Source organism: Podarcis tiliguerta, assembly GCF_965153285.1.
Source record: "Podarcis tiliguerta genome assembly, chromosome: 17".
NCBI lineage: Eukaryota > Metazoa > Chordata > Lepidosauria > Squamata > Lacertidae > Podarcis > Podarcis tiliguerta.
This window is the reverse complement of record NC_139550.1, coordinates 21,467,619-21,491,092: the sequence shown is the minus strand read 5'-3', so window position 1 is coordinate 21,491,092 and position 23,474 is coordinate 21,467,619. Positions and strand designations below refer to the sequence as shown.

Below are 23,474 nucleotides of genomic sequence, written 5' to 3'. Positions count from 1 at the left end.
CTGCACATTACATTCTCCATTTAAACAAAGCTTATACTCCCAAGAGATTAGGTCTATACTCCAAATATAATAAAAAGTTCTAAGAAGTTTACATAAAAACCATTAAAAAACAATGATTTTCAGTTTCTAAAAATCCTAAAGACTAGAACAAACTGTGTACCACAAATGAAACTGAGCAATGTAAATAATTTGGTTAAAAGTGTTTTCAACAAGGTAGCATGTTTGAAAACTACCATGCTATGCCATGTGTGAGATAATGTGCCTATAACTATGCTAAGAGCAGTAATCAGAAAACAAAATCCACTCTAGAATAATAAGAGAAACTCCTTGTGTGAAAGTTATTTTCACTCAACATATCATTAAGTGTTTTCAGTTATATTTTTGACATTGCTTTCCTTTCCCTGGACTGACTGCAAGTATAGGGTGACTCAACTTTAGGAATGAATTTGTATGTAGAAAACCTGGTTAACATATGGCCAGCTATTCCAAAAGGTTTATTATGAAACTACCATACAACATGTATTCATATACATTTGTTTCCTTTAGCTATATATACAAATACAATAATAATAATTTGAAATTTACTATGTGCAGACCAGACATTCTGAGTAAAGTATGATAGTCTGGGAATGTAAGGAGAGGATTCAGTTTATTCCTGCTGCGATACTGAGCAAGATAAATCACACAGAATGTCACCGCATGCTAGACCGCTTCCTTAAACCACTGAGATGCTTTGTGTTGCTTCCTTTTCATCATGTAGCACAACGTACTTCATTAAAACAAAATAAATTTAGCATGTCAATGAGGAAAGAGCGCTGAAAGAAAGAATGTGTCTTTCTTTATCCAAGGCAGATGACAGATGGCTTCATCTGAAAGCTTCACGTTTGGGCTGAAACATTCTTGAGAAAATGTCTCTCCAGAACAAAAGCATAGAGAACTGAAGCCCAACTCATTTCCTTTTCTTTATATTTTTGTGTATATAAGCAGACCGCTCCGTTTCAAAACTTTATGTTGCATAGACACACGCAGAAAACGTATTCGATGGGTTGGAACAATGGGGCAGTTTCAGGAGACGCTGGTTGTTTCAAACCATGTGATTGGTGGCTAGGTGTAACTTTTGAGCATACCAAGGTGAGGCATGAGCCAGTGAGAACAACAACAGGAAGAATGCTTCCATCGTTGAGTTGTCTCACAGGTCCGTACACCTGAAGGAACCTTCTGCCATCTTTGAATAACATACAGTGGTACCTCGGGTTAAGTACTTAATTCGTTCCGGAGGTCCATTCTTAACCCAAAACCATTCTTAACCTGAGGTACCACTTTAGTTAATGGGGCCTCCTGCTGCCGCTGCGCCGCCACCACACGATTTCCGGTCTCATCCTGGGGCAAAGTTCTTAACCCGAGGTATTATTTCTGGGTTAGCGGAGTTAGTAACCCAAAGCATTTGTAAACCAAAGCGTTTATAACCCGGGGTACCACTGTACTTTTGAAGAACAAACATTTCCAGCACTGTCATAATTTGCTTTATGTTGATTAAAATTATATTCAAAACATGATTTCATTCCTCCTCCCCCCCTCCCAAATACTAAATCTGGTTTTGTATTTCACTGTTACTTCTTAGGCATTGGATTGGGTGTCGCCGTTAGGGAATATGGAAATCTCTCCAATCTGGATAAATTTTACTTCGCCTTTCCGGGAGAAGTTCTGATGAGGATGCTCAAGCTAATCATATTGCCATTAATTATATCAAGTATGATAACAGGTAAGACCATATATATATATATATTCTTATTTCTGTAAATAAAATCTGTTTGGTTAAAAAATAGCATTAAGCATTTAAAACTTTACTTCCACGACTTTCAAATGTAACATTTCTCAAGTCTTACGCTGATGCTATTTTAAGAATATAATGTAATAATTATTTTTTATTTATTATTTATCCCCCGCCCATCTGGCTGGGTTTCCCCGACCACCCTGGGTGGCTCCCAACAGAATACTAAAAACACAATAAAACATCAAACAGTAAAAACTTCCCGAAACATGGTTGCCTTCAGATGCCTTCTAAAATTCAGATAGTTGTTTATCTCCTTGAAATCTGATGGGAGGGCATTCCACAGGGCGGGTGCCACTACTGAGAAGGCCCTCTGCCTGGTTCCCTGTAATATCAAAGCATTTCCTTCACCTCCTATTTCTAGATTACCAGGTTTTAGGAAGCTCAAACTTTGAAATTTACACAACTGTAGAGCAGGTTCTCAGCTCAGGGTTTCTCCTGAGGGCTCTTGTCTTTTGCCAATTACATGCAGCTGCTTCATCAACTGCAATCAGTTCTCAGCAGGGATAGCCTAACCATGCTCTGATAACCTCCCAAATTGGATTGTCAGGGGTGAGAGGAGGAGTACCTAATCCCCTATCAATTTGCCCATCCTCTAAAATCATCTTATGAGATCCTCCTTCACGCAAACTCCTTGCCTAAGGTTGGGTGGTCAGAGAGAGGACCTTGTCAGACATGGCTCTCCAGTTATAAAATACCCTCCAAAGGAAACACACCTGGCCACCAGCGCTGTTATCTTGTATGTACCAAGCAAAACTCTGGTTTTGCTTCTGGAAGGAAGAGCTGGGAGTGTTGATCCTTCCAAGTGGAAAGCAGATGTCTTGTACTGTTTCAGAGTAACAACAAACCTTTGAGAAGTGAATACATTTTAGAGCTCCGGGACGCAGGTGGCGCTGTGGGTTAAACCACAGAGCCTAGGACTTGCCAGTCAGAAGGTCGGCGGCTCAAAACCCCGCGATGGGGTGAGCTCCCGTTGCTCGGTCCCTGCTCCTGCCAACCTAGCAGTTTGAAAGCACGTCAAAGTGCAAGTAGATAAATAGGTACCGCTCCGGCGGGAAGGTAAACGGTGTTTCTGTGCGCTGCTCTGGTTCGCCAGAAGCGGCTTAGTCATGCTGGCCACATGACCCAGAAGCTGTACAACGGCTCTCTTGGCCAATAAAGTGAGATGAGCGCCACAACCCCAGAGTCAGCCACGAATGGACCTAACGGTCAGGGGTCCCTTTACCTTTAGTCAGAAGGCATAAATTGAAAGTAAATCATCCAGGAAGCTTAAAGAACAATCCTGTTAAGGCGCAAGGCAGCATATCCTAAATGCTAGCGCCTTGTGATGACCAGCACACACACACCCAAACTGTACCCTGCCATGTCCCCTTTTTGTCCCTAATGACGCTGAAGTTCTGCATTAGAACTGTGGGAAGAGAAAATTGAGTACAATCATACCTTGGTTTCAGAACAGCTTAGTTCTCGAACGTTTTGGCTCCCAAATGCTGCAAACCCGGAAGTGACAAAACCCGATTTGCGAACTATTTTTGGAAGCTGAACGTCCGACGTGGCTTCTGTTCTTCCATTTGGCTGCAGGAGCTTCCTGCAGCCAATCAGAAGCCACGCTTTGGTTTTGGAAGTTGAATGGACTTCTGGAACAGATTCCATTCGATTTCCAAGGTATGACTGTACTGGATCTCACTCTCTGAAGCTGGAAGGGGATATCCAATATATCCTATGGGCCCAACACTCCTTCCCAGGGACCATTGGATTACATGCTCAGGAAGCAAAAACAAAAATGTATGCCATATTAATTATACTTGAAGTGAACATCCAAAAGTGTTTAAACTTTTTTTTTTATGGAGGGGGTACCTAATAAAGGTGCACTTAACATGATTTAAATGTTTTATTCACAGAAATCCCAAGTTTTGATTGATTTTTTTTTAAAAAAATGGATACTTGTAAATATTTTAAAATATGACAACTCAGTAATGTACACTTCTGGTTTACTATTTAGGCCAGGTGGGGAAATTAAGAAGCTGGAAATTGCCGACATGTTAATTTTTGCTTACGTGAAGAGCTGTAGACATGAATAAGTGTGCTTCTTACAGATAGTCATCTGATAAAGTTACTTACAAATTTGATGTTGGAACCGACTAGTATTGTATCCATTTCCAGTTGTCCAATCCAGCAACATCTGCAGGGCACCCTGCTAAATACCTCTGCAAGAAAGTAGCTGTGGCTTTGCAGTGTGAGATATCTGAGTCGTCTTAGTAGGGATGTGTAAATAGGCAGAAGTTTGCATATTCTGAATTATTAAAAATCTTACAAGGAAAGGAAGAAAGTGTTCAGATCATTGGCGTGAAGTGCAAGGAAAAGGCTGTGATGATGGGCATTGTTTGCCAAGCAGGACAAAGACTGGAGATAAATGGAGTGCTCATCTTTTCAAGCTAATTAGGACAGCTGAAAGGTAAAAGGACCCCTGGACTGTTAAGTCCAATCAAAGGTGACTATGAGGTTGCGGCGCTCATCTCGCTTTCAGGCTGAGGGAGCCGGCGTTTGTCCGCAGACAGCATTCTGGGTCATGTGGCCAGCATGACTAAACCGCTACTGGTGCACGGAGGACTGTGACGAGTGCCAGAGCGCACAGAAACACCATTTACCTTCTGAAATTTGCAAGGTGGTTGTGATGCAGTTTTCAAAGAGATGGTAATGTGATTGTTCTGTAATGTAGGCAAACTAGAATTTCCCCCTCATATTAGGTTATGTGAGTTGATCAGTTACACATCACATGCAACCTAGTTTGTGTGCAGGTTGCTTTTGAATTCCAGATCATCCACATCATTCTGCTGACACGTTCACAAAGCACAACCACATTATACGTAGCCGAACTCTACACTGAAGTGGTTGTGTGAATCAGTTCTTAATGCACGTGCTCTTCGAGCAGAGCTCATTTTAATGTTTGATCGCGCTTGGTTAAGTAGTAACCACACTCTTCAATAGCGTGGCATGTGTGCTTGAGGTCATGTATTTTGTCTCCGCAGTCTATATCTCGTGCAAGCACAACAAGCACCTATTGTCTGCCTCGGGAACTGGCCAAGTATGCAGTATGAAATCAATCTCTGTAGAGAGAGGATTTATGGTTTGATCATCAAATAGAGCAGTGTTGGCACAGGCAGTTAAAACAGGCCAGGCTTTTTTGCTGATCCTCTTTAATGACCAATTTATTGTGTGGGCTAAATGGAATGGAGGAAGAAATAGATTCTGTCAGTTTCCCTCTAATAGCTAGGTGACTTGTTCGGGCCTTGATAGAAGCTCTGAGAAAGGGAGGACTGCTGATTCACACTCAGTGATGACTTTCAGATTTCATCAGTGGCTAATTTCTGAAAGGGAGCTGCTTTGAGGTCAAGCCTGCCTAAAAGGCACACCCTTTGATCTTCTCCCTAATATCAGGTGTTTTGAGGGACTAACGCTGGTCACTCTGTGTAGAGAAGGAACTCTGTACATGTGCAGAGGCACGCATATCTTATTCTCTTGCAATATCGTTCAGAATGGAAGCCTTGCTCAATTGAAATCTGGTTCTGGGTCTCCATCTTAGTAATTTAGTAATTTAAAACCCTGAAGGGACATGGGTGGCGTTTTGGGTTAAACCACAGAGCCTAGGGCTTGCCAATCAGAAGGTCGGCAGTTCGAATCCCCGTAATAGCTCCCATTGCTCGGTCCCTGCTCCTGCCAACCTAGCAGTTTGAAAGCACCTCAAAATGCAAGTAGATAAATAGGTACCGCTCCGGCAGGAAGGTAAACGTCGTTTCCGTGTGCTGCTCTGGTTCCCCAGAAGCGGCTTAGTCCTGCTGGCCACATGACCCAGAAGCTGTACGCTGGCTCCCTCGGCCAATAAAGCGAGATGAGCACCGCAACCCCAGAGTCGTCTGCAACTGGACCTAATGGTCACGGGTCCCTTTACCTTTAAAACACTGGAATGCTGACACATGGCAGTAGAAGTCAACATGCCGAGGCACCGCCCCATAAAGAACATAGAACAGAGCTCTATAGCTTTGTACTGGGACATGATCACAATTCTGGCAACAGTACAGGATAAGCCATTAACACACTATATTGGCAGCTGCCACATGGCTGCACCAGGGCAATTATGTTGATCTTGGTGTGCAAGGAAATGACAGGATTCTCTCCACAGTGGCGGAGCAAGCCGATCGGGCGCCTGGGGAAGTGCACATGCCCTGCGCTATGGGGCGGGGCCACCTGCCCACGAGGTGGGGCAGGACGCTCCATGGGGCCTCTGGAGTCTGCCTGCCTCCTCCCCCTCAGCTGCCCTACAGCTGAGGGGGAGGTGGTGGGTGGCTGTTTAGGGTAGTGTGGAGCCTGTTGGCACTCAAGCCACCGTGTCATTCCCAGGAGAGACACATAGCTCGGGCACTGCAGGACCCGCGCGGTGAGTGCCACCCAGCATTTTGTCACCCCCCCCCCCCCAGTGGTGACACCCGGGGCAGCTCGCCCCCACCACACACCCCTTCCTCCACCACTGCCTCTCCAATCCCCTTGTGTAATCCTTGGGTCTTTGTCCCTTAAAGGAACTATTGAGAGTAATACAGGGACTGGGAGGTGTTTAAAGGATACTTGCAAAACCATATTGAAAAATCAGAACTCCTATTAGAATAAACAAGTTCCGTTTTAAATACTGAAATACTAAATAAGATGGATAACAATGTGTAATAGAAAAAGAAGCATGAAATTAGGTTAAAGGTGTGTGAAAGAAAGTAATAGAAGTGGAAAGAAATTGCAATGGAATAGATTGGAAGTCTAACACAAAGGTGGGGTGAGGGGTGGTGGATGGTGATGGGAAAAGGAATTATCTGTGGGATTGAGTGTAGGTATGTTTGAACATTTTAAAGGATTGTATGAAATGTATGTTTGTATGCTTGTATATTCTCATTATGTGTGTATTAATGCTGAATTATTTTAATTTTTTTTTTTACTTTTTTAAAAAAAATTAAAAAGAGAGATTGATACAAATTTGTACTGGTTATAGTTATGGGGATGTAGGACCAAACCAGCCAGGGCACTGAAGAATGGAGGTAGAGGAGCTCCTACCATAACTGCATATTTGTCCTTTTGCATCGAAGAAGGCCTGTGAGGAAAGCACTGGCCCAGCAATTCAAACACATCTGCTTTGCCAGAGTGCCTAGTGCCAACATGATCAAGTGATAAGATCTCCTTGCAATGGAGCTAGGAAAGAGATCGATTCTCTGTCCTTCAGTTATTTGTCCATAGGAATAGGTCTTCAGAGTCTTATCTCTCTGAAAACCACTGAAATGCTGGGAATTTTTTAAGCGAAAGATCTTAACTATGAATGTAATTGGTATGTAATACAGACCTTGTTTATTAAATTGAGCTTGTTGCAGCTTTTCCCTAACTGGAAAACCTTGTGAAATTTGAACACTGTCCCAAGGTTTGCTTGATTGTGTTTTGTTTTTTAAGAAGTTTTATCTGTGTTGCTGAGCAATGAAATTTCTTAGCATTGACAAATAGACAGAAGTACTTCCTTCTTGACTTCTGTTCCAGGAACATTTCTTAACAGAATTATTATTAAGTGGAAGAGGGAGGTTTTGGTTTTTTTTAGAACAATAAGTGTCTCTTTGAGCATAATATAAGTCTGCGATTCACAAATCCTCCTTCATGGAAATGATGGAGGATTTTATGAGAATGCTGACCCTTTAAAATGCTTCTTATGTTGCTCCTATTGTCTCTTTCTCTCAATTTCAGTTATTTTGCGATTGCGGCACTCTTCCCTTCTGTGGTATTTTCTCTGTCCTTCACTTTGTTCTGCTTAAGCATGCTTGCCCAGTAATTTGAAAGCTATAGCTCCAATCCTCAGATCCGCATGTAATATAGTTCCCTGAAAATAGTCATGCGTTACCAACAAACAAACCTCATGAGCTTTCATGTTCCATTTCTGATTTGTATTTTTTTCATTGTGAGGGGTATATAATTTGCACTGTTGTAGTTTTTTAAAAAATGACAAGTAGAAAGTGAGGGTTTATTTTTTTTAACCTAATTGCTCATAAAGCACAAAATGATTAATGCACCAATTATTCATATATTTCTGGAATGTATGATTGTAGATTAGAAACTCCCCAAATAAGGTTTCTCTGTATGTTACCACTCCCCTTACTTTTCCATCTATATTGACCTACTAGCTAGATCTTTTGCTGCAAAGTTCTTAACCCAAGGTACTATTTCTGGGTTAGCGGAGTCTGTAACCTGAAGCGTATGTAACCTGAAGCATCTGTAACCCGAGGTACCACTGTATTTTTAACCAATACGTTTCAGAGGCAAAGCCTCCTAGCCGTCATTGTACAGTGGTATCTCAGCTTACAAACACCTCGGGTTACAAACACTTCGGGTTACAGACTCCACTAACCCAGAAGTAGTACCTCCAGTTAAGAACTTTACCTCAGGATGAGAACAGAACTTGTGTGCTGGCGGCGCAGCGGCAGCTGGAGGCCCCATTAGCTAAAGTGGTACCTCAGGTTAAGAACGGTTTCAGGTTAAGAACAGACCTCCGGAACGAATTAAGTTTATAACCAGAGGTACCACTGTACTATGTTCCTGTCTGAAATTCTGAAATGATGCCTTATTTCTAAAACTGATTAGTTTATTTTATTAGATAAAAAGACAGGCTAACATCCATCTCATGAAATAAATTTCCCATACCGCTGAGTCACTTTTAAAAGCAGTTAGATTTTCCTATGCAAGTGTGGCATGTACGACATAGAATAAAATGGCACAAACAGATACATTAGCAGGATAGGATGCTGACTATCAGCCACAATGACCCAATGAGACCTGTATGCTCAGGGTAATACCATATTTACTTGAATCTAATGTTCCCCTTTTATAGCCAAATTACGTTGCAAAAATTAAGGTGCGCATTAGATTTGATGGCACACTTACATCTGCCAGCAAATACATTTCTTGGTTTCCAGGTTCTGAAAATTGAGGTGTGCATTAGATTTGATGGCGCATTAGACTCAAGTAAATACGGTATATCTTTGATTAACCAATCTGAAGGCAGGGAACAGATGAGAACCAACACCTTGATGCCATGCCTGTGAGATTCCAGGGATCTGGTTGACAGCTGTTGTAAACAGAGGGTAATGCTGCCATTTTGGTTGATCGAACAGAAGTGTCTACTAACAAGTGGTTTCAACCAATTTCCCCTTCCTTCTGCAACCCCCAGCGCCCCTTCCACACTGTCTTGGAGGTTCCCTTAACTCTACTATGTTAGTAGGCATTTCATATGAACAACACAGGAAGTCATCTTATACCAAATCAAACCATGATTAGTGCATTTAGCTCACTATTGTCTCCATTGGCGGTCAGCATCTCCCCAGGCTTTCAGGCAGGGCACATTCCCAGTCGTACCTTGAGATGCCCTGGATTGGGACCCTCCGCATGTGAAATGGCTGTTTTGCCACTGAACTATGTACGGCCCTTCGTGTGTATCAAAAGCTTTTTCTGCAAGTGGACAAGCTTAATTGGAAATCACCCACAATGCAAGGAGAATAGGTAAAGCAAATATCAGAAATGTAGACATGAACTGGCCAAGTGGAGATGGCAGTATTGAGTCGGTGGCTCATGTGCTTCTGGCTTGCACTCCTTATAAAAAGATTTGAGGAGTGAGGTTGTCCATGCCAGATCACTCCACCCTTGCTACTGTGCCCTTTCTTCTAGCGGATCAAGATGATCAGGTGGCAGCAAAAAACTGCAAGATCCATTATTTTACTATTGATGTAAACCTCCAAAATATATTTTGTATAGTTAAGTTTTCACCTCTGTCTTCAGCACATTTTATTTTATTTTATTTTGTTGCTATGGCTAGTGACTGATGCAAATAAAGATTCTTCTGATCTAGACATGAACTGCATTTATTTACAAATGTTTATGAACTAGAATCTCATTATTTTCCAAATATCCCCAGGTGTTGCTGCTTTGGACTCCGGCATTTCTGGGAAGATTGGCTTGCGGGCAGTTGTTTACTACTTCTTCACCACAGCTTTAGCCGTAATCCTAGGTAATCCTAGAATCTTTATAATCCTTAAATTTATTTGCATTGTACAATGATGTTTTGTTTCTGTTTTAAATGCACATTAGAAGTAAACAGTCATTTTTCACCTCACCCAGATTTTTTAGAAAGAGCATGTTTGGGTAAACTGTTACATCGAGAGTCATTCTCATGGAGTAGGATGTTTTCCCCCCTCCATGCTACATTCCAGATATTGATTTCATAGGCATACAGGATTGTCTTAACAACAATTATAATGCTTAACCATGGGATTACCAGTACCTGTACTGTAACCTCTACTGTTTAGGGAAGCTTTTAATATTTGATGAATTATTGTATTTTAATATTTGGCTGGAAGCTGTCCAGAGTGGCTAGGGAAACCCAGCCAGATGGGTGGGGTATAAATAATAAATTATTATTATTATTATTATTATTATTGAGCAAACAAGGACCAGGCAGGAGCAAAGCAGCTGCAATCTCCTCCTTAGGATCCAGCACATTCACATAAACCATCATTTCGCTTATTGTGAATGTGCAACTTTGGCCCCTATGTCCATCTGCTGCCTTGGTTCATCAATAGGCTGAATGACTTGGTGTTTCCTGTCTGTTGTGTGTGCCACAGAAGCTCAGAAATGAGTCAGCTGTTTCCTCACTAAAGGAATTAACCCATTAAACTGCATTCCTTAACACGATCTTGTGGCGACTTAGTATCCTGTAACAGTGAACTCAGTTTTCCACCAAACTGTAAAAGAAAAATCATTGATTCTACAGCTGACATAATCCTGGCCTGTCATTTGCTGTGCTCTGGAAACAGCCATTGTACACCTTGTTTTCTTTTTTTAAAATGCTGTGTGCAAGATTTCCATCTGTTCAGAATGTTATTTTTCTCCATTACAGGGGTTGTGTTGGTTGTGGCTATCAAACCAGGAGTGTCCCAGAATGCTGCGGAGATTGACAGAATGGGCAGTACACCTGAGGTCTCCACAGTGGATGCTATGTTAGACTTGGTTAGGTGAGCTTTCAAATTCTGTTCTGTTGCTAAACCGATTGCACCATAAATGCCACTGTCTCAGTTTTAAGCTATCAAACCACATATATCTGAGAGATGGAACAGCTTGTACAGTTATACCTCGGGTTACAGACTCTTCAGGTTGTATGTTTTTGGGTTGCGCACCACGCCGAACCCAGAAGTACCAGAATGGGTTACTTCCGGGTTTCGGCGCTTGCGCATGTGCAGAAACACTAAATTGCGCTTTGCACATGCGCAGAAGCGCCGAATCGCAACCCGCGCGTGCACAGACACGGCACTGCGGGTTGCAAACATGCCTCCTGCACTGATCACGTTCACAACCCGAGCGTCCACTGTAGTGTAGAACTTTGAAGCAATAGATTGTATTCAGTTCTGTCTGCAGACCTGGAGCAAGCAGAATAAACCTCTGCTTTTACAATGAGACTTCACATTCCTCTTCTCCCTGTGGAGCCCTCTTGAGTGCTTTCATTCACCTGCTCCAGGTGTTGTGGTTTCTCTGGAGCATATTTTGTGGGGAGAAGCAGAGATGTTGAAGTCCAGGTGCCCAAGTGGAAATCTGCTCATGCAGTGCTGGATTCTGACCAATATAAAGGACTTGTTCATAATGATGCAGTTCCTTTTCTTGATAAAGCACAGAGGGTAGCATATGCAATTCATACTAGCTTTTTCTTTTTCTTTACTCAGCTGGTAGGTGTCCCCTGCCCAATGCAGTATTTGGAACTGCATGTATTTGTCTGCCAAAACAAAATGATATAATCACTAAACACAACAAGGAGAAAGTGTTACAAAGTCTGGGTGGGACATTTTTATCCTACTCTGTCAATCCAGTAAGATTGTATATCTGTATCCCATGCACTGCATCCCAGCTGAATGACAAATACAGCATGGAAGAAAGATCCCAGTCTGTTGTGAACCCATTTGTTAAAACATTGACTCTTTAAGGCCTTACATAAGTGTTTCACCTTGAACAGATCTTCCTAGACCTTTGAGCCTTCATATAATATATCCTGGGATATGTGGAGAGAGAAAGAGAAAAAAACATTATCACCAGCATACCTTATTGCTTCTTGAATATACTTTGTATTGTTACATTGCAATATCATTAAAGGATCTTAAAATCCTTCTGCAGGAATATGTTCCCAGAAAACCTTGTGCAGGCCTGTTTCCAACAGGTAAGTTCAATCTTGGTATTTACTAACCCCTGTTCTGGTATTTACTAACCCCTTCCCTGGGTGGCACAGTGGGTTAAACCACAGAGCCTAGGACTTGCCGATGAGAAGGTCAGCGTGAGCTCCCGTTGCTCGGTCCCTGCTCCTGCCAAACTAGCAGTTCGAAAGCACGTCAAAGTGCAAGAAGATAAATAGGTACCGCTCTGGCGGGAAGGTAAACGGCTTTTCCGTGCACTGCTCTGGTTCACCAGAAGTGGCTTAGTCATGCTGGCCACACAACCCGGAAGCTGTATGCCGGCTCCCTCAGCCAGTAAAGCGAGATGAGCGCCACAACCCCAGAGTCGGCCACAACTGGACCTAATGGTCAGGGGTCTCTCTTTACCTTTACCTTAAAGGTAAAGGTACCCCTGCCCGTACGGGCCAGTCTTGACAGACTCTAGGGTTGTGCGCCCATCTCACTCAAAGAGGCCGAGGGCCAGCGCTGTCCGAAGACACTTCCGGGTCACGTGGCCAGCGTGACATCGCTGCTCTGGCGAGCTAGAGCCGCACACGGAAACGCCGTTTACCTTCCCGCTAGTAAGCGGTCCCTATTTATCTACTTGCACCCAGGGGTGCTTTCGAACTGCTAGGTTGGCAGGCGCTGGGACCGAGCGACGGGAGCGCACCCCGCCGCGGGGATTCGAACCGCCGACCTTTCGATCGGCCAGCCCTAGGCACTGAGGCTTTAACCCACAGCGCCACCCGCGTCCCACCTTTACCTTACTCTGCATTTATTTCTCCACCTCCACCTCCAACAACATTGTGGTGCTTATACTGTAGGATACTGTGATATTTTGGGTGCAAAAAAACACAACCCTAATGAAAACATCAAGGAAAAATTAGGGTTTCCTTTCCAATTACTAACGCATTAGACAACAATTTTCAGAACCAAAGCAACATATAAAGCTTGCATTCCAGGGCGACATTAAGATACAAAACCAAAGGCCTTCATAGATCAAGTGGTTCCCTTTTTCTAGTGGTGCAGAAATATTTCGTGGCTGCAACTTCCTCAGCACTGGAATTGGCCCGCAAGGCGTCATCTTTATAGCTCAGAAAAAGAAAGTGAGGAATCAAGGGGATTTTATGGTTCTCTGATTGCTTGCACTTACGGTGAAGGAGGAGAAGCGTTAGGTAGAAGGAATAAGGAATGTAGAAATAAACCAACACGAGGACATGACCCTGGCTCAGGTGTGGCTCTTCGGTGAGGATGTTGTGTTCTCTTAACTGCCCCTCTCCCAACACTCTTAATTCCCTTGGCAAAGATTTCTGGAACAGTCTCACACTTATCGTCTTACACAACAGCAGTTGGCAGGGCAGAGCAGGCAGGGCTTCCCAACAGCAAGCGTTGCTGCTGGTTACCAAGAGGTGGACGGGGAGGAGCAACGAGCGAGGAGCTCAGCACAGGAGCATCAGATTGGCTTTGCTGAGCTTCCTGCACCTTGCCCTTCTGCCTCTCTCTCTTGGTAAGCAGCAGGGATACTCAGGGACAGGGAGCCAGGTGAGCAACACCATCCCACCAACCAGTGCTTTGTTGTCGTTGTTTACACAGGCAACTCCCCATTTGCTTGCAATCAGCATGCTCTTAACCACTGCTGTTTTTTGGGCACACGGGCTTGTGTGTGTCCCGCCAATGCGTGCGGTGCCTCAGAACACAATCCCTGTGTAAATGGGGAGTTGCCTCTGCTCTGTTTCACACAGGCAACTAGCCTTGTGAAATACAATGAACCCCAAAAGGGAAACATGAAACCGGAGTTTCCCAAGCTTTGGTCTCCAGCTGTTTTAGGACTACAACTCCCATCATCCCTAGGTAGCAGGACCAGTGGTCAAGGATGATGGGAACTGTAGTCCAAAAAAACCAGGTGGAGACCCAAGTTCAGAAACCCTGCATTAAACAAATACTTCATCAAACAAACTCGTTATAATTATTATTATTATTTAGATATTTTATTGAAAAAACATCAGATATAACGCAGTAGATACAAAAGAAGGAGAAAGGAAAAAGAACAAAACACAGAACTGTGTAAAGGCGGAAAAACTATATGCAGATGTACAAAAAATACCCTAACCCATACATGCTTTTATAAATTTGATATTGTTATCCTAATACTCATAGAAATATTAATAGTCTGCAGCATTTCATATAAATTCATTCCAAATATTGTCGTATTTATCCAAGCAGAGTCTATGTCTGTAAGCAGTCCGTTCACTGGTTGCAAGTGTTATCATATTATCAATCCACTGATTAAAGGAGATCATATCTTTATTCTTCCAGTTCATCAGTATCAGCCTCTTGGCTACCATTAGAGAGCGTAAAATCCATTTTCATTGTCCTTTTGCTAACTTCCATACAGTAGGTATAAAGAAAACCAAATCATTTATTCCATACAATGTTGGCTCTTGTTCTAACATAACCCTTCATGATGATTTCCTAATATCATATTAGGTATTTCTATCTATGTACACATTATAATGCATCTGCACGTCAGCTGTTGTTGACATGTTGAAACCATAAATAGTATATATCAGCATTCTAGGCCTCACTAAACACCTTCCACCCTGAAAAGAAGTTTAAAAAATAGTTTCCTTGTCAATCCATTATATCCTAAGAATGTAATGTATGTTTTCTTAACTTTCAGTATAAGACCAAGCGTGTAGAAATAACGATCACAACGGAAGTAGACAAAAATGCTACTATTCCTACACCAGACCCACTCTCGACTGTACTGCCAACAGAGATTTCAAAGGTATGATTACTACTGGTTGTTGTATTGCACTGAAACTATTGAAATTATGACGAAAGGGTTAGGGTAGTAAAATTCTGCTTGTTAATGTGATCATTAATAACAGGAATTGAAAAGGATCTACTGGACCACACTGTTAAAAGACCTAAGCTTGTGGTCGAATTCTTTAAGATAATTTGTTCTCCAGAGGCTCCGCATGCAGCCTTTAAGTAGCACTACACAAACCAATACTTTCAAAACTATAACCCAGGCATAGCCATGATCCCTAGCTAACAGGACCAGTGGTCAGGGATGGTGGGAATTGTAGTCCAAAACATCTGGAGGGCCGAAGGTTGCCTATGCCTGCTATAACCCAGGGAAAAAAGTAGCAAACTAATCAATAGATGGGACGCAGGTGGCACTGTGGGTTAAACCACAGAGTCTAGGACTTGCAGATCAGAAGGTCGGTAGTTCGAATCCCCGCGACGGGGTGAGCTCCCGTTGTTCGGTCCCTGCTCCTGCCAACCTAGCAGTTCAAAAGCATGTCAAAGTGCAAGTAGATAAATAGGTACCGCTCCGGCAGGAAGGTAAATGGCATTTCTGTGCGCTGCTCTGGTTCGCCAGAAGCGGCTTAGTCATGCTGGCCACATGACCCAGAAGCTGTATGCCAGCTCCCTCAGCCAATAAAGCGAGATGAGTGCCGCAACCCCAGAGTCGGCCATGACTGGACCTAATGGTCAGGGGTCCCTTTACCTTTACTAACCAATAAACACCAAACAGGCTTAAGTTTCTAGAGTTTCCTGAACAAGAAAGCTGCTTAAGTTTCACATAAACAAAATGTGTTGTTGGTATTCCTATTTTATTGAAAAGATATCTGTTTAAAGAAATAAAGTGATGCAAAGAAAAAGAGAAATAAAAAGGCACAAAAATATGTAGGGGGGAAACCCACAATATACAAATATATATGAAAAATACCCGAACCCATACATTCTTTTATAAATCTGATATTATTATCCTAATACATATGGGAATATTAATAGCTCACTACATTTTGTCTAGACTCATTCCAAATACAGCCGTGCCTTGGAAGTCAAATGGAATCCGTTCCGGAAGTCCGTTTGACTTCCAAAACGTTCGAAAACCAAAGCGCAGCTTCTGATTGGTTGCAGGAAGCTCCTACAGCCAATTGGAAGCCCCGTCAGACGTTCGGCTTCCAAAAATAGTTCATAAATCAGAACAGTCACTTCCGGGTTTGTGATGTTCGGAGCCAAAACGTTCGAGAACTAGGCTGTTCGACTTCCAAGCTACGACTGTATTGTCATATTTATGCAACCAAAGTCTACATCTGTCAAGTGTTCATAATTTGCGAGTGTTATCATATTGTCGATCCATTTATTAAAGGGAATTGTATCTTTATTCTCCCAGTTCATCAATATCAGCCTCTTGGCATTGTTGCTGATTGGTAACTTTTCTCCTCCTTCACTCTCAATCTGCAGAATATAACCAAGGAATACAAAATTGTGGGTTTGTATTCCGATGGTATTAACGTTCTTGGCCTGATAGTCTTTTGCCTTGTCTTCGGAATTGTTATTGGGAAAATGGGAGAAAAGGGGAAGGTGCTGATGGACTTCTTCAATGCACTGAACGATGCCACAATGTACATAGTTCAGATAATAATGTGGTAAGTAGAATGATCTCTTGCCCGTAAGTTTTGTTTCTGTAATTGTATCAGGGGGTTGCTTGAGAGCAATCAGGCAAATGCCTCCCTGGTCTGTTGTAAAGCCTTGTTATTGGTGCCAAAAAAACCTTCAACCATGCAGAGCGCCACTATTCTGTGGCTCGTTCATTCACTGGCAGAATCTGAGAGTGGGCGGTCCTTAAACCTTCCCCAGCAGAGTAGTTTCTTGACGCCCAGTCTGCGCTTCCCCTCTCTGCGCGGAAGCCTACTGCGCAAGGAGGGCGTGGGTAACGGGGGGACCTCACTCCTCCCCGCTTTGCTCAGACAAGGTGTCCTGGCACCGCCTTGCATCCTCCAAGCCCTGCAGCTCCTCCCCACCAGAGGCGTGGCTTCCTTCCTCCGCTGAGGAGGTGCTGCTTCCCACTATCTTTCGGGGCTCTCTGTAATCCATCCGGCTTTTCCCCTCTCACCCCTGAGCCGATGGCAGTTCCCTGACAGTTATTGAATTCAGGATGATGATAATAATAATAAAGTAATTTACGTAAAACTTCTTTCAGAAAGTCGACGTGATTAACAGGTTTATTCCTTGAGTTTTAAAATATTACGCATTTGGCTGTGAAAGCTCTTTCTCCCTCCCAGTGGCGTAGCGTGGGGGGTGCAGGGGGGGCCGGGCGCACCGGGCGCAACATCTGGGGGTTAGGGGGCGCAAATCCACGGGTTAGGGGGCGCAAATCTATGGGTTAGGGGGCGCAAATTACTTGCCTTGCCCCGGGTGCTGACAACCCACGCTACGCCACTGCTCTCTCCCCACCTCTTTCGCTTTTCCTCTCCCCCCTCCCCCAAAAGAGGCTATTTATTCAGCTATCAAAGTTACAGAATCGCTGGCAGTTGGGGATGGCATTTTTGGTATTCGTATAATTGAACCCTTGTTGCCAAAGCTATGACACAGCATGGTTTCTGCTCCTAACTTTCAAAAATACATCTCTTCTAAGCTTCTAAGGTTACCAGACGCCCCCGTTTCCCAGGGACAGTTTCCAGGTTTACAAATCAGTCCCCATACAAAATCCATTGAGGTTGATACATATCCCTGGATTTATTGAAAAAAATCTGGTAACCTTATCATGACCTCCAACTACCAATGATGGTTTTTGGATGGGCTATAATAGTAAATAGCTGCTTTACTTATTGCTTGCCTGATTTCAGTGTTTACCACTTCTTTCCAACCCTATACTGTAACAGTGACACATATGAAACCTGTGACTGTTTCTTCTGTTATTTTTGTTCTGCATTCTATTGCAATTTGCAAAATTAAAAAATTATTATTTTTCGAAAAAGCAATGGAGTGCAGTTGAGAAAATGCACTCCCTTAGAAGCAATCTAGAATGAAATTTCTTTTAGAAAGAAAGAAAGAAAGAAAGAAAGAAAGAAAGAAAGAAAGAAAGATCACTTCTATACAGGGGCTTTTATTTTGTTTTCCAAAGGTATTCCAGCTACACAATGCAGTACTCCCTTTCTTAGCTGTCCAATGTTGATTGACTCATGGATAATTTAGCTGAGATTCCTGCAAAACAGGGGGTTGGACTCTACGATTCTATGACTTCATGTTTTGCATAATGTTTTGTATAATAGCTCAAATTATGGTGTTCATAAAATGTACCAGTCATGCTAATGTCTCTCTTTTTTTTTTTACAACACCTAAAAATATGAAATGGTTCATATTTACAACTTGAGAAGCAAATAATTTCGGCCACTTGTTTTCTGTTCATTGTTATATGCATGAGAAAAAGTTGAACAACTTTGTTGTTTGGTGTGTTTTTATAGCGAGCTCAATGAAATAACAGAGATCATGGAATACTTTCTATGACGTTCTGTGCATTCCAGGTATATGCCATTGGGTATTATTTTTTTGATTGCCGGAAAGATAATAGAAGTTGAAGACTGGGAGATTTTTCGCAAACTGGGTCTTTACATGGCTACTGTTCTAAGTGGGTATGTTATTCCTTGAACTGTAATAAAAATGTACTGATTTACTTTTCATTTTTAATTTATATATGATAGATCGGTTTCTTCTGTAACTGGGTATGAGGGGACATTCGTTTTATAGACGTTCTAATTTCACTGTGCTTCAGAATGACATTGAATTAGAAACGCATTCTTTTTATTTCAATTGTCAGCTCCCAGGCAATATAATGGGGGGGGGGGGAGGCCACATGAGGTGGGGGGGGGAGGGGAGGCACAGAGTTCCAAGCTGAGTTACAGGCATATAAATGGAACTCATACTTTGATTCTGTGGTCACCTAATAATAATAATAATAATAATTTTTTATTTATACCCCGCCCTCCCCAGCCAAGGCTGGGCTCAGCACCATAAGGAGTATGGTGGCCAATGTGAGATTTGAATTCTCTCCTCCCCCCATAATTTTTATTAAATTTTCTGTTTTACATTTTAGAATATTCATTTAAACAACCTTAAAATATCATTCCATTTTCTCTTTCCTTGAGTTCATTTTGCATAACATAAATCCCCACATATTTTACATAAACTAAACCATGGGTAGGCAAACTAAGGCCCGGCGGCTGGATCTGGCCCAATCTGGCCTGCGGATGGTCCCGGAGTCAGCGTGTTTTTACATGAGTAGAATGTGTCCTTTTATTTAAAATGCATCTCTGGGTTTTTTGTGGGGCCTGCCTGGTGTTTTTACATGAGTAGAATGTGTGCTTTTATTTAAAATGCATCTTTGGGTTATTTGTGGGGCATAGGAATTTGACATCCCCCCAAAAAATATATATATATAGTCAGGCCCCCCACAAGGTGAGGGACAGCAAACTGGCCCCCTGCTGAAAAAGTTTGCTGTCCCCTGAACTAAACCATCCAGTATTCCATTATTACACCTATCAAAACTTATTTACACTGTTGAATTTATCTTAATGCTACCAGCGTTTTCAAGTGTACACAATTTCCCAATATGTCACACCTTGATGCATATGAGTAGATCATACAACAAATATATAACAATATCAAACAAAATATACTTGTATGTCACATATATGAGACATTGTTGGGCCAATTTTCCAAATCAAAAACTGCAATAGCTTGGCTAGCTTGCTATGCTTCTGGTAGGTTTTGGAACCCGTTGACAGCACTTCCCTAATGCTTTATTGTCAGGTAATATCTGAAACGTAACAAAGGGGGGGTACCAGGAGGAAGTATGCATGCATGTTAGGAAGCAGCACCTTGGGATCAGGGCCATAGTGGGCGCTGTTTTGCATGCACCTCTGGGTGTGTGGGGAAAGGGAGAGTCACCTGTTGCCTGAACGTCTAGAGATCTATTGCCAATATGGACAGAAAAGCTCGATGGGCCACACTGAAGGACGATAACTCAGTGGGACTCACCTCCCCCTGTGAAAGTGGAGGGGCCGTGAGAGCCCGCAACCCCACCTCCTCCTTAAGGCGGAAGTGGCTTTCATATTAATTTGAACAGTTTTAAAAACAATGTGATTTCTGCATTGCAAGTGGGCTGGACTAGGTGGGATCCTTCCAACTTTACAGTTCTATGATTCTGTGATTTCCCCTCTCCCTTTTTTTTCCCCAGGCTTGCAATTCATAGTATTGTAATTCTGCCGCTCATGTACTTAATAATAGTCCGGAAAAACCCGTATAAATTTGCCATGGGGATGGCTCAAGCACTTTTGACAGCACTCATGATTTCCTCAAGGTAAGGATAATTTTGGAGAGAAAAAAATCTTCTCTTCATAGCGAATCATCTTGGAGTTAATAGAAATGAATTTAGAAATGATTAAAGCTGCCCTCTGTTTTGCCGCGTTAAAGTCTTCATCTTAATTTCCAGTAGCCCCATAAGTTGTGCTCATGCCAGATTAATAGCCATGCACATTGGCATTTTACTACTATGCTTCTTAAAGTCTTTTCTTTATTTTCTCCCCCCCCCCCAAATGTGTGTGATCCAGTTCAGCCACTTTACCTGTCACCTTTCGCTGTGCAGAAGAAAAAAACCATGTTGACAAGAGAATTACCCGATTTGTTTTACCGGTAGGCGCTACAATCAACATGGATGGTACCGCCCTTTATGAAGCAGTGGCTGCTGTTTTTATTTCACAACTTAATGACTTAGAACTAGATATTGGGCAAATAGTGACCATTAGGTAAGAATTGTACTCTTGCATGCTTTTCAGTTCTTCTTTCCCAAGCAATGTAACCCCTGACTTTGTTATCCAGAATGCTTAATGCACACAAAGGTGGACCAACCACAACATGATCTGACGTCTCGCTGAAAACGTGTAGAGAACAGTGAGATCGGTCATCCCAGTGAAGGAATAAATCAGCTGTGGAACTGAACAAAGACCAGATTTTCTGATATACCCACAGATACTGGCATTTGACTCGTGCTTTAGGGATGAACTGAGCAGCCGAATTCTGACTTGTTTCAGCGTAGCCCTGTGTTCTGTGGATTTACAGATGAGCATACCTATTACACAGTAGATATTGTTACACAGCAAGGGACGCGGTTGGCACTGTGGTCTAAACCGCTGAGTCTCTTGGGCTTGCCAGTCGGAAGGTCGGTGGTTCGAATCCGCGCGACGGAGTGAGCTCCCGCTGCCCTGTCCCAGCTCCAGCCAACCTTGCAGTTCGAAAGCACGCCAGTGCAAGTAGATAAATAGGTACCACTGTGGCGGGAAGGTAAACGGCGTTTCCATGCACTCTAGTTTCCGTCATGGTGTCCCGTTGCGCCAGTAGCAGTTTAGTCAAGCTGGCCACGTGACCCGGAAAGCTGCCTGTGGAGAAACGCCAGCTCCCTCGGCCTGAAAGCAAGATGAGCGCCACACCCCATAGTCGCCTTTGACTAGACTAAACTGTCCAGGAGTCCTTTACCTTTTACCTATTGTTACACACCACTCCTGTCTCCAGGCAGTTTAAGATTCCAGGGGTACCAAGCGTGCTTCCCAGGGTCTGTGTTTCCTTTTGGACAGTGGAGACTATGGCACCTTTATGATATATGGTTTATTTACACGTAAATGCAACCTGGGTCTAGCTGGAGAGCATTTTTCATCCCAAGAGGGTCTCTTGCTTCTCCAATAAGCAGAAGAGGCTTAAGTCTCAGAACACAGAAATCAGCCAAGCTCTCTGCCTGTCCCAGCCAGCCCACATAGTTTTCCAAATGATTTCCCTTGCTTACATCATCCAAACTGAAACGCAACATCCCTTAAACCCTTTTTGTCTCTGCCCACTAACACACAGCTGGAGGAGGGGTCCATATTCCTCTGAATTATTACTTTATTATTCGGCTGTCTTGTCACCGTGCTTTTTACTATGTTTTCACTATGTTTTTATCATTAACGTTCTGTAATGTGTTTTTAATGTTATACACCGCCCTGGGATCTTTTGGCAAGGGGCAGAATATAAACTGAATAAATCATAATAGTCTTCGCCCTCCCAATGACTTTCTGGGTAAATGACTCACTCCTTACTAGCTTTCTCTTCCCCTTGATGTTTCCTCTTCCAGGTGGTTTCCTGAATGGGGAAAACTGAGTCCAGCTATTTAAAGTCTGATTTTCAGTTTAGCCCTCCAAGCATGGATTAATTCTAACTTTTAGACCCAAGAATTTCGAGGGGATTTAGAGCACACACACCCCAAAAAAACACCCCATAGCAATATAAAATGCACTGTTTTAAAACCTTGTTGTGAATGTTATCCCACCTCCTCCAAGACAACTAAAATATCTTCCCTCTTGACACCACCGCTACTAAAACCTAAAATGGCTGCAGTGTTCTATGATGAAAGAAAAGACACAGATCAATAAAAAAAAAAACCTCAACTGGTATATCCCTTAGAAATCCCTTTAGATTATTTCTTGAATTTACCATCATTCAGCAGTTGGAGTTTCCCATAAAGTCAACGTTTTTTAGGACGGTAGGGAATATTTTTAAAAATAACAACTCTGGTTTAAAAACTTCAAGAAGTGTTTCCATAACTGCACAAGACTGAAAGAAGCAGAAACATATCTAATGCCCTTTTCTTGGTTTGGTATGTAGCGTCACAGCAACAGCAGCCAGCATCGGAGCTGCAGGTGTGCCCCAGGCTGGACTAGTTACCATGGTGATTGTCCTGAGTGCCGTCGGACTGCCTGCTGAAGATGTGACCCTCATAATAGCAGTGGACTGGCTTCTGTAAGTGTCTAACCATGAATGTCTCTCAATCCTGTGTCCTCAGTAATGCAGGTACAGTGGTACCTCGGGTTAAGAACTTAATTCGTTCTGGAGGTCCGTTCTTAACCTGAAACTGTTCTTAACCTGAAACTGTTCTTAACCTGAAACTGTTCTTAACCTGAAGCACCATTTTAGCTAATGGGGCCTCCTGCTGCCGTCGCGCCGTCGCCGTGCGATTTCTGTTCTCATCCTGAAGCAAAGTTCTTAACCTGAGGTACTATTTCTGGGTTAGCAGAGTCTATAACCTGAAGTGTCTGTAACCTGAAGCGTCTGTAACCTGAGGTACCACTGTATCCATAATAAAAGGTTGCCTGTGCTAGGCCATTAACTTGAGAGCAGATCTGCTGTACATCTTATTATTTGTATCAAAACGTGTGACATACAAATTGCAGCCCTGCTGGGGGGATTACTTATCCGTCCGTCCAGTGTGTGGTTTAGAGGGTTCAAAGTTGAACAAATTTGAAAATGTAGAGAAAGGGTGAGGAACCTGTGGTGGATCCACAACTTCCACCATCTCTGATCTTGGGCTATGTCAGTGATGGCCAAGCTTGGCCCTCCAGCTGTTTTGGGACTACAATTTCCAATTGCTGGGATCCACTTGAAAACTCAGTTCACTCTGAACTTAAAGTTCACGTTGAATTTTTGAAACGCAAATGTTAACATTCGTTCCATGGAGCTTAAAGTTCATTTTTTTAAAAAAAAAAAACCTGAGCTTTTGA

The 23,474-nt window shown here is 42.7% G+C and overlaps 1 protein-coding gene across 2 annotated transcripts in view; it reads left to right on the top strand.

Annotated features, from left to right (window-relative positions):
* Positions 1 to 23,474, top strand: part of SLC1A1 (solute carrier family 1 member 1) — a 37,340-nt gene that overhangs the window by 10,684 nt on the left and 3,182 nt on the right. For both annotated transcript variants that reach the window (XM_083420162.1, XM_083420163.1), the window contains exons 2-11: positions 1,622 to 1,762; positions 9,813 to 9,905; positions 10,794 to 10,908; positions 12,056 to 12,098; positions 14,771 to 14,878; positions 16,351 to 16,535; positions 18,414 to 18,521; positions 20,126 to 20,248; positions 20,499 to 20,693; positions 22,582 to 22,716. In XM_083420162.1, the coding sequence (XP_083276288.1) occupies positions 1,622 to 1,762; positions 9,813 to 9,905; positions 10,794 to 10,908; positions 12,056 to 12,098; positions 14,771 to 14,878; positions 16,351 to 16,535; positions 18,414 to 18,521; positions 20,126 to 20,248; positions 20,499 to 20,693; positions 22,582 to 22,716 (1,246 nt within the window). The remainder of the gene's footprint in view (positions 1 to 1,621; positions 1,763 to 9,812; positions 9,906 to 10,793; positions 10,909 to 12,055; positions 12,099 to 14,770; positions 14,879 to 16,350; positions 16,536 to 18,413; positions 18,522 to 20,125; positions 20,249 to 20,498; positions 20,694 to 22,581; positions 22,717 to 23,474) is intronic.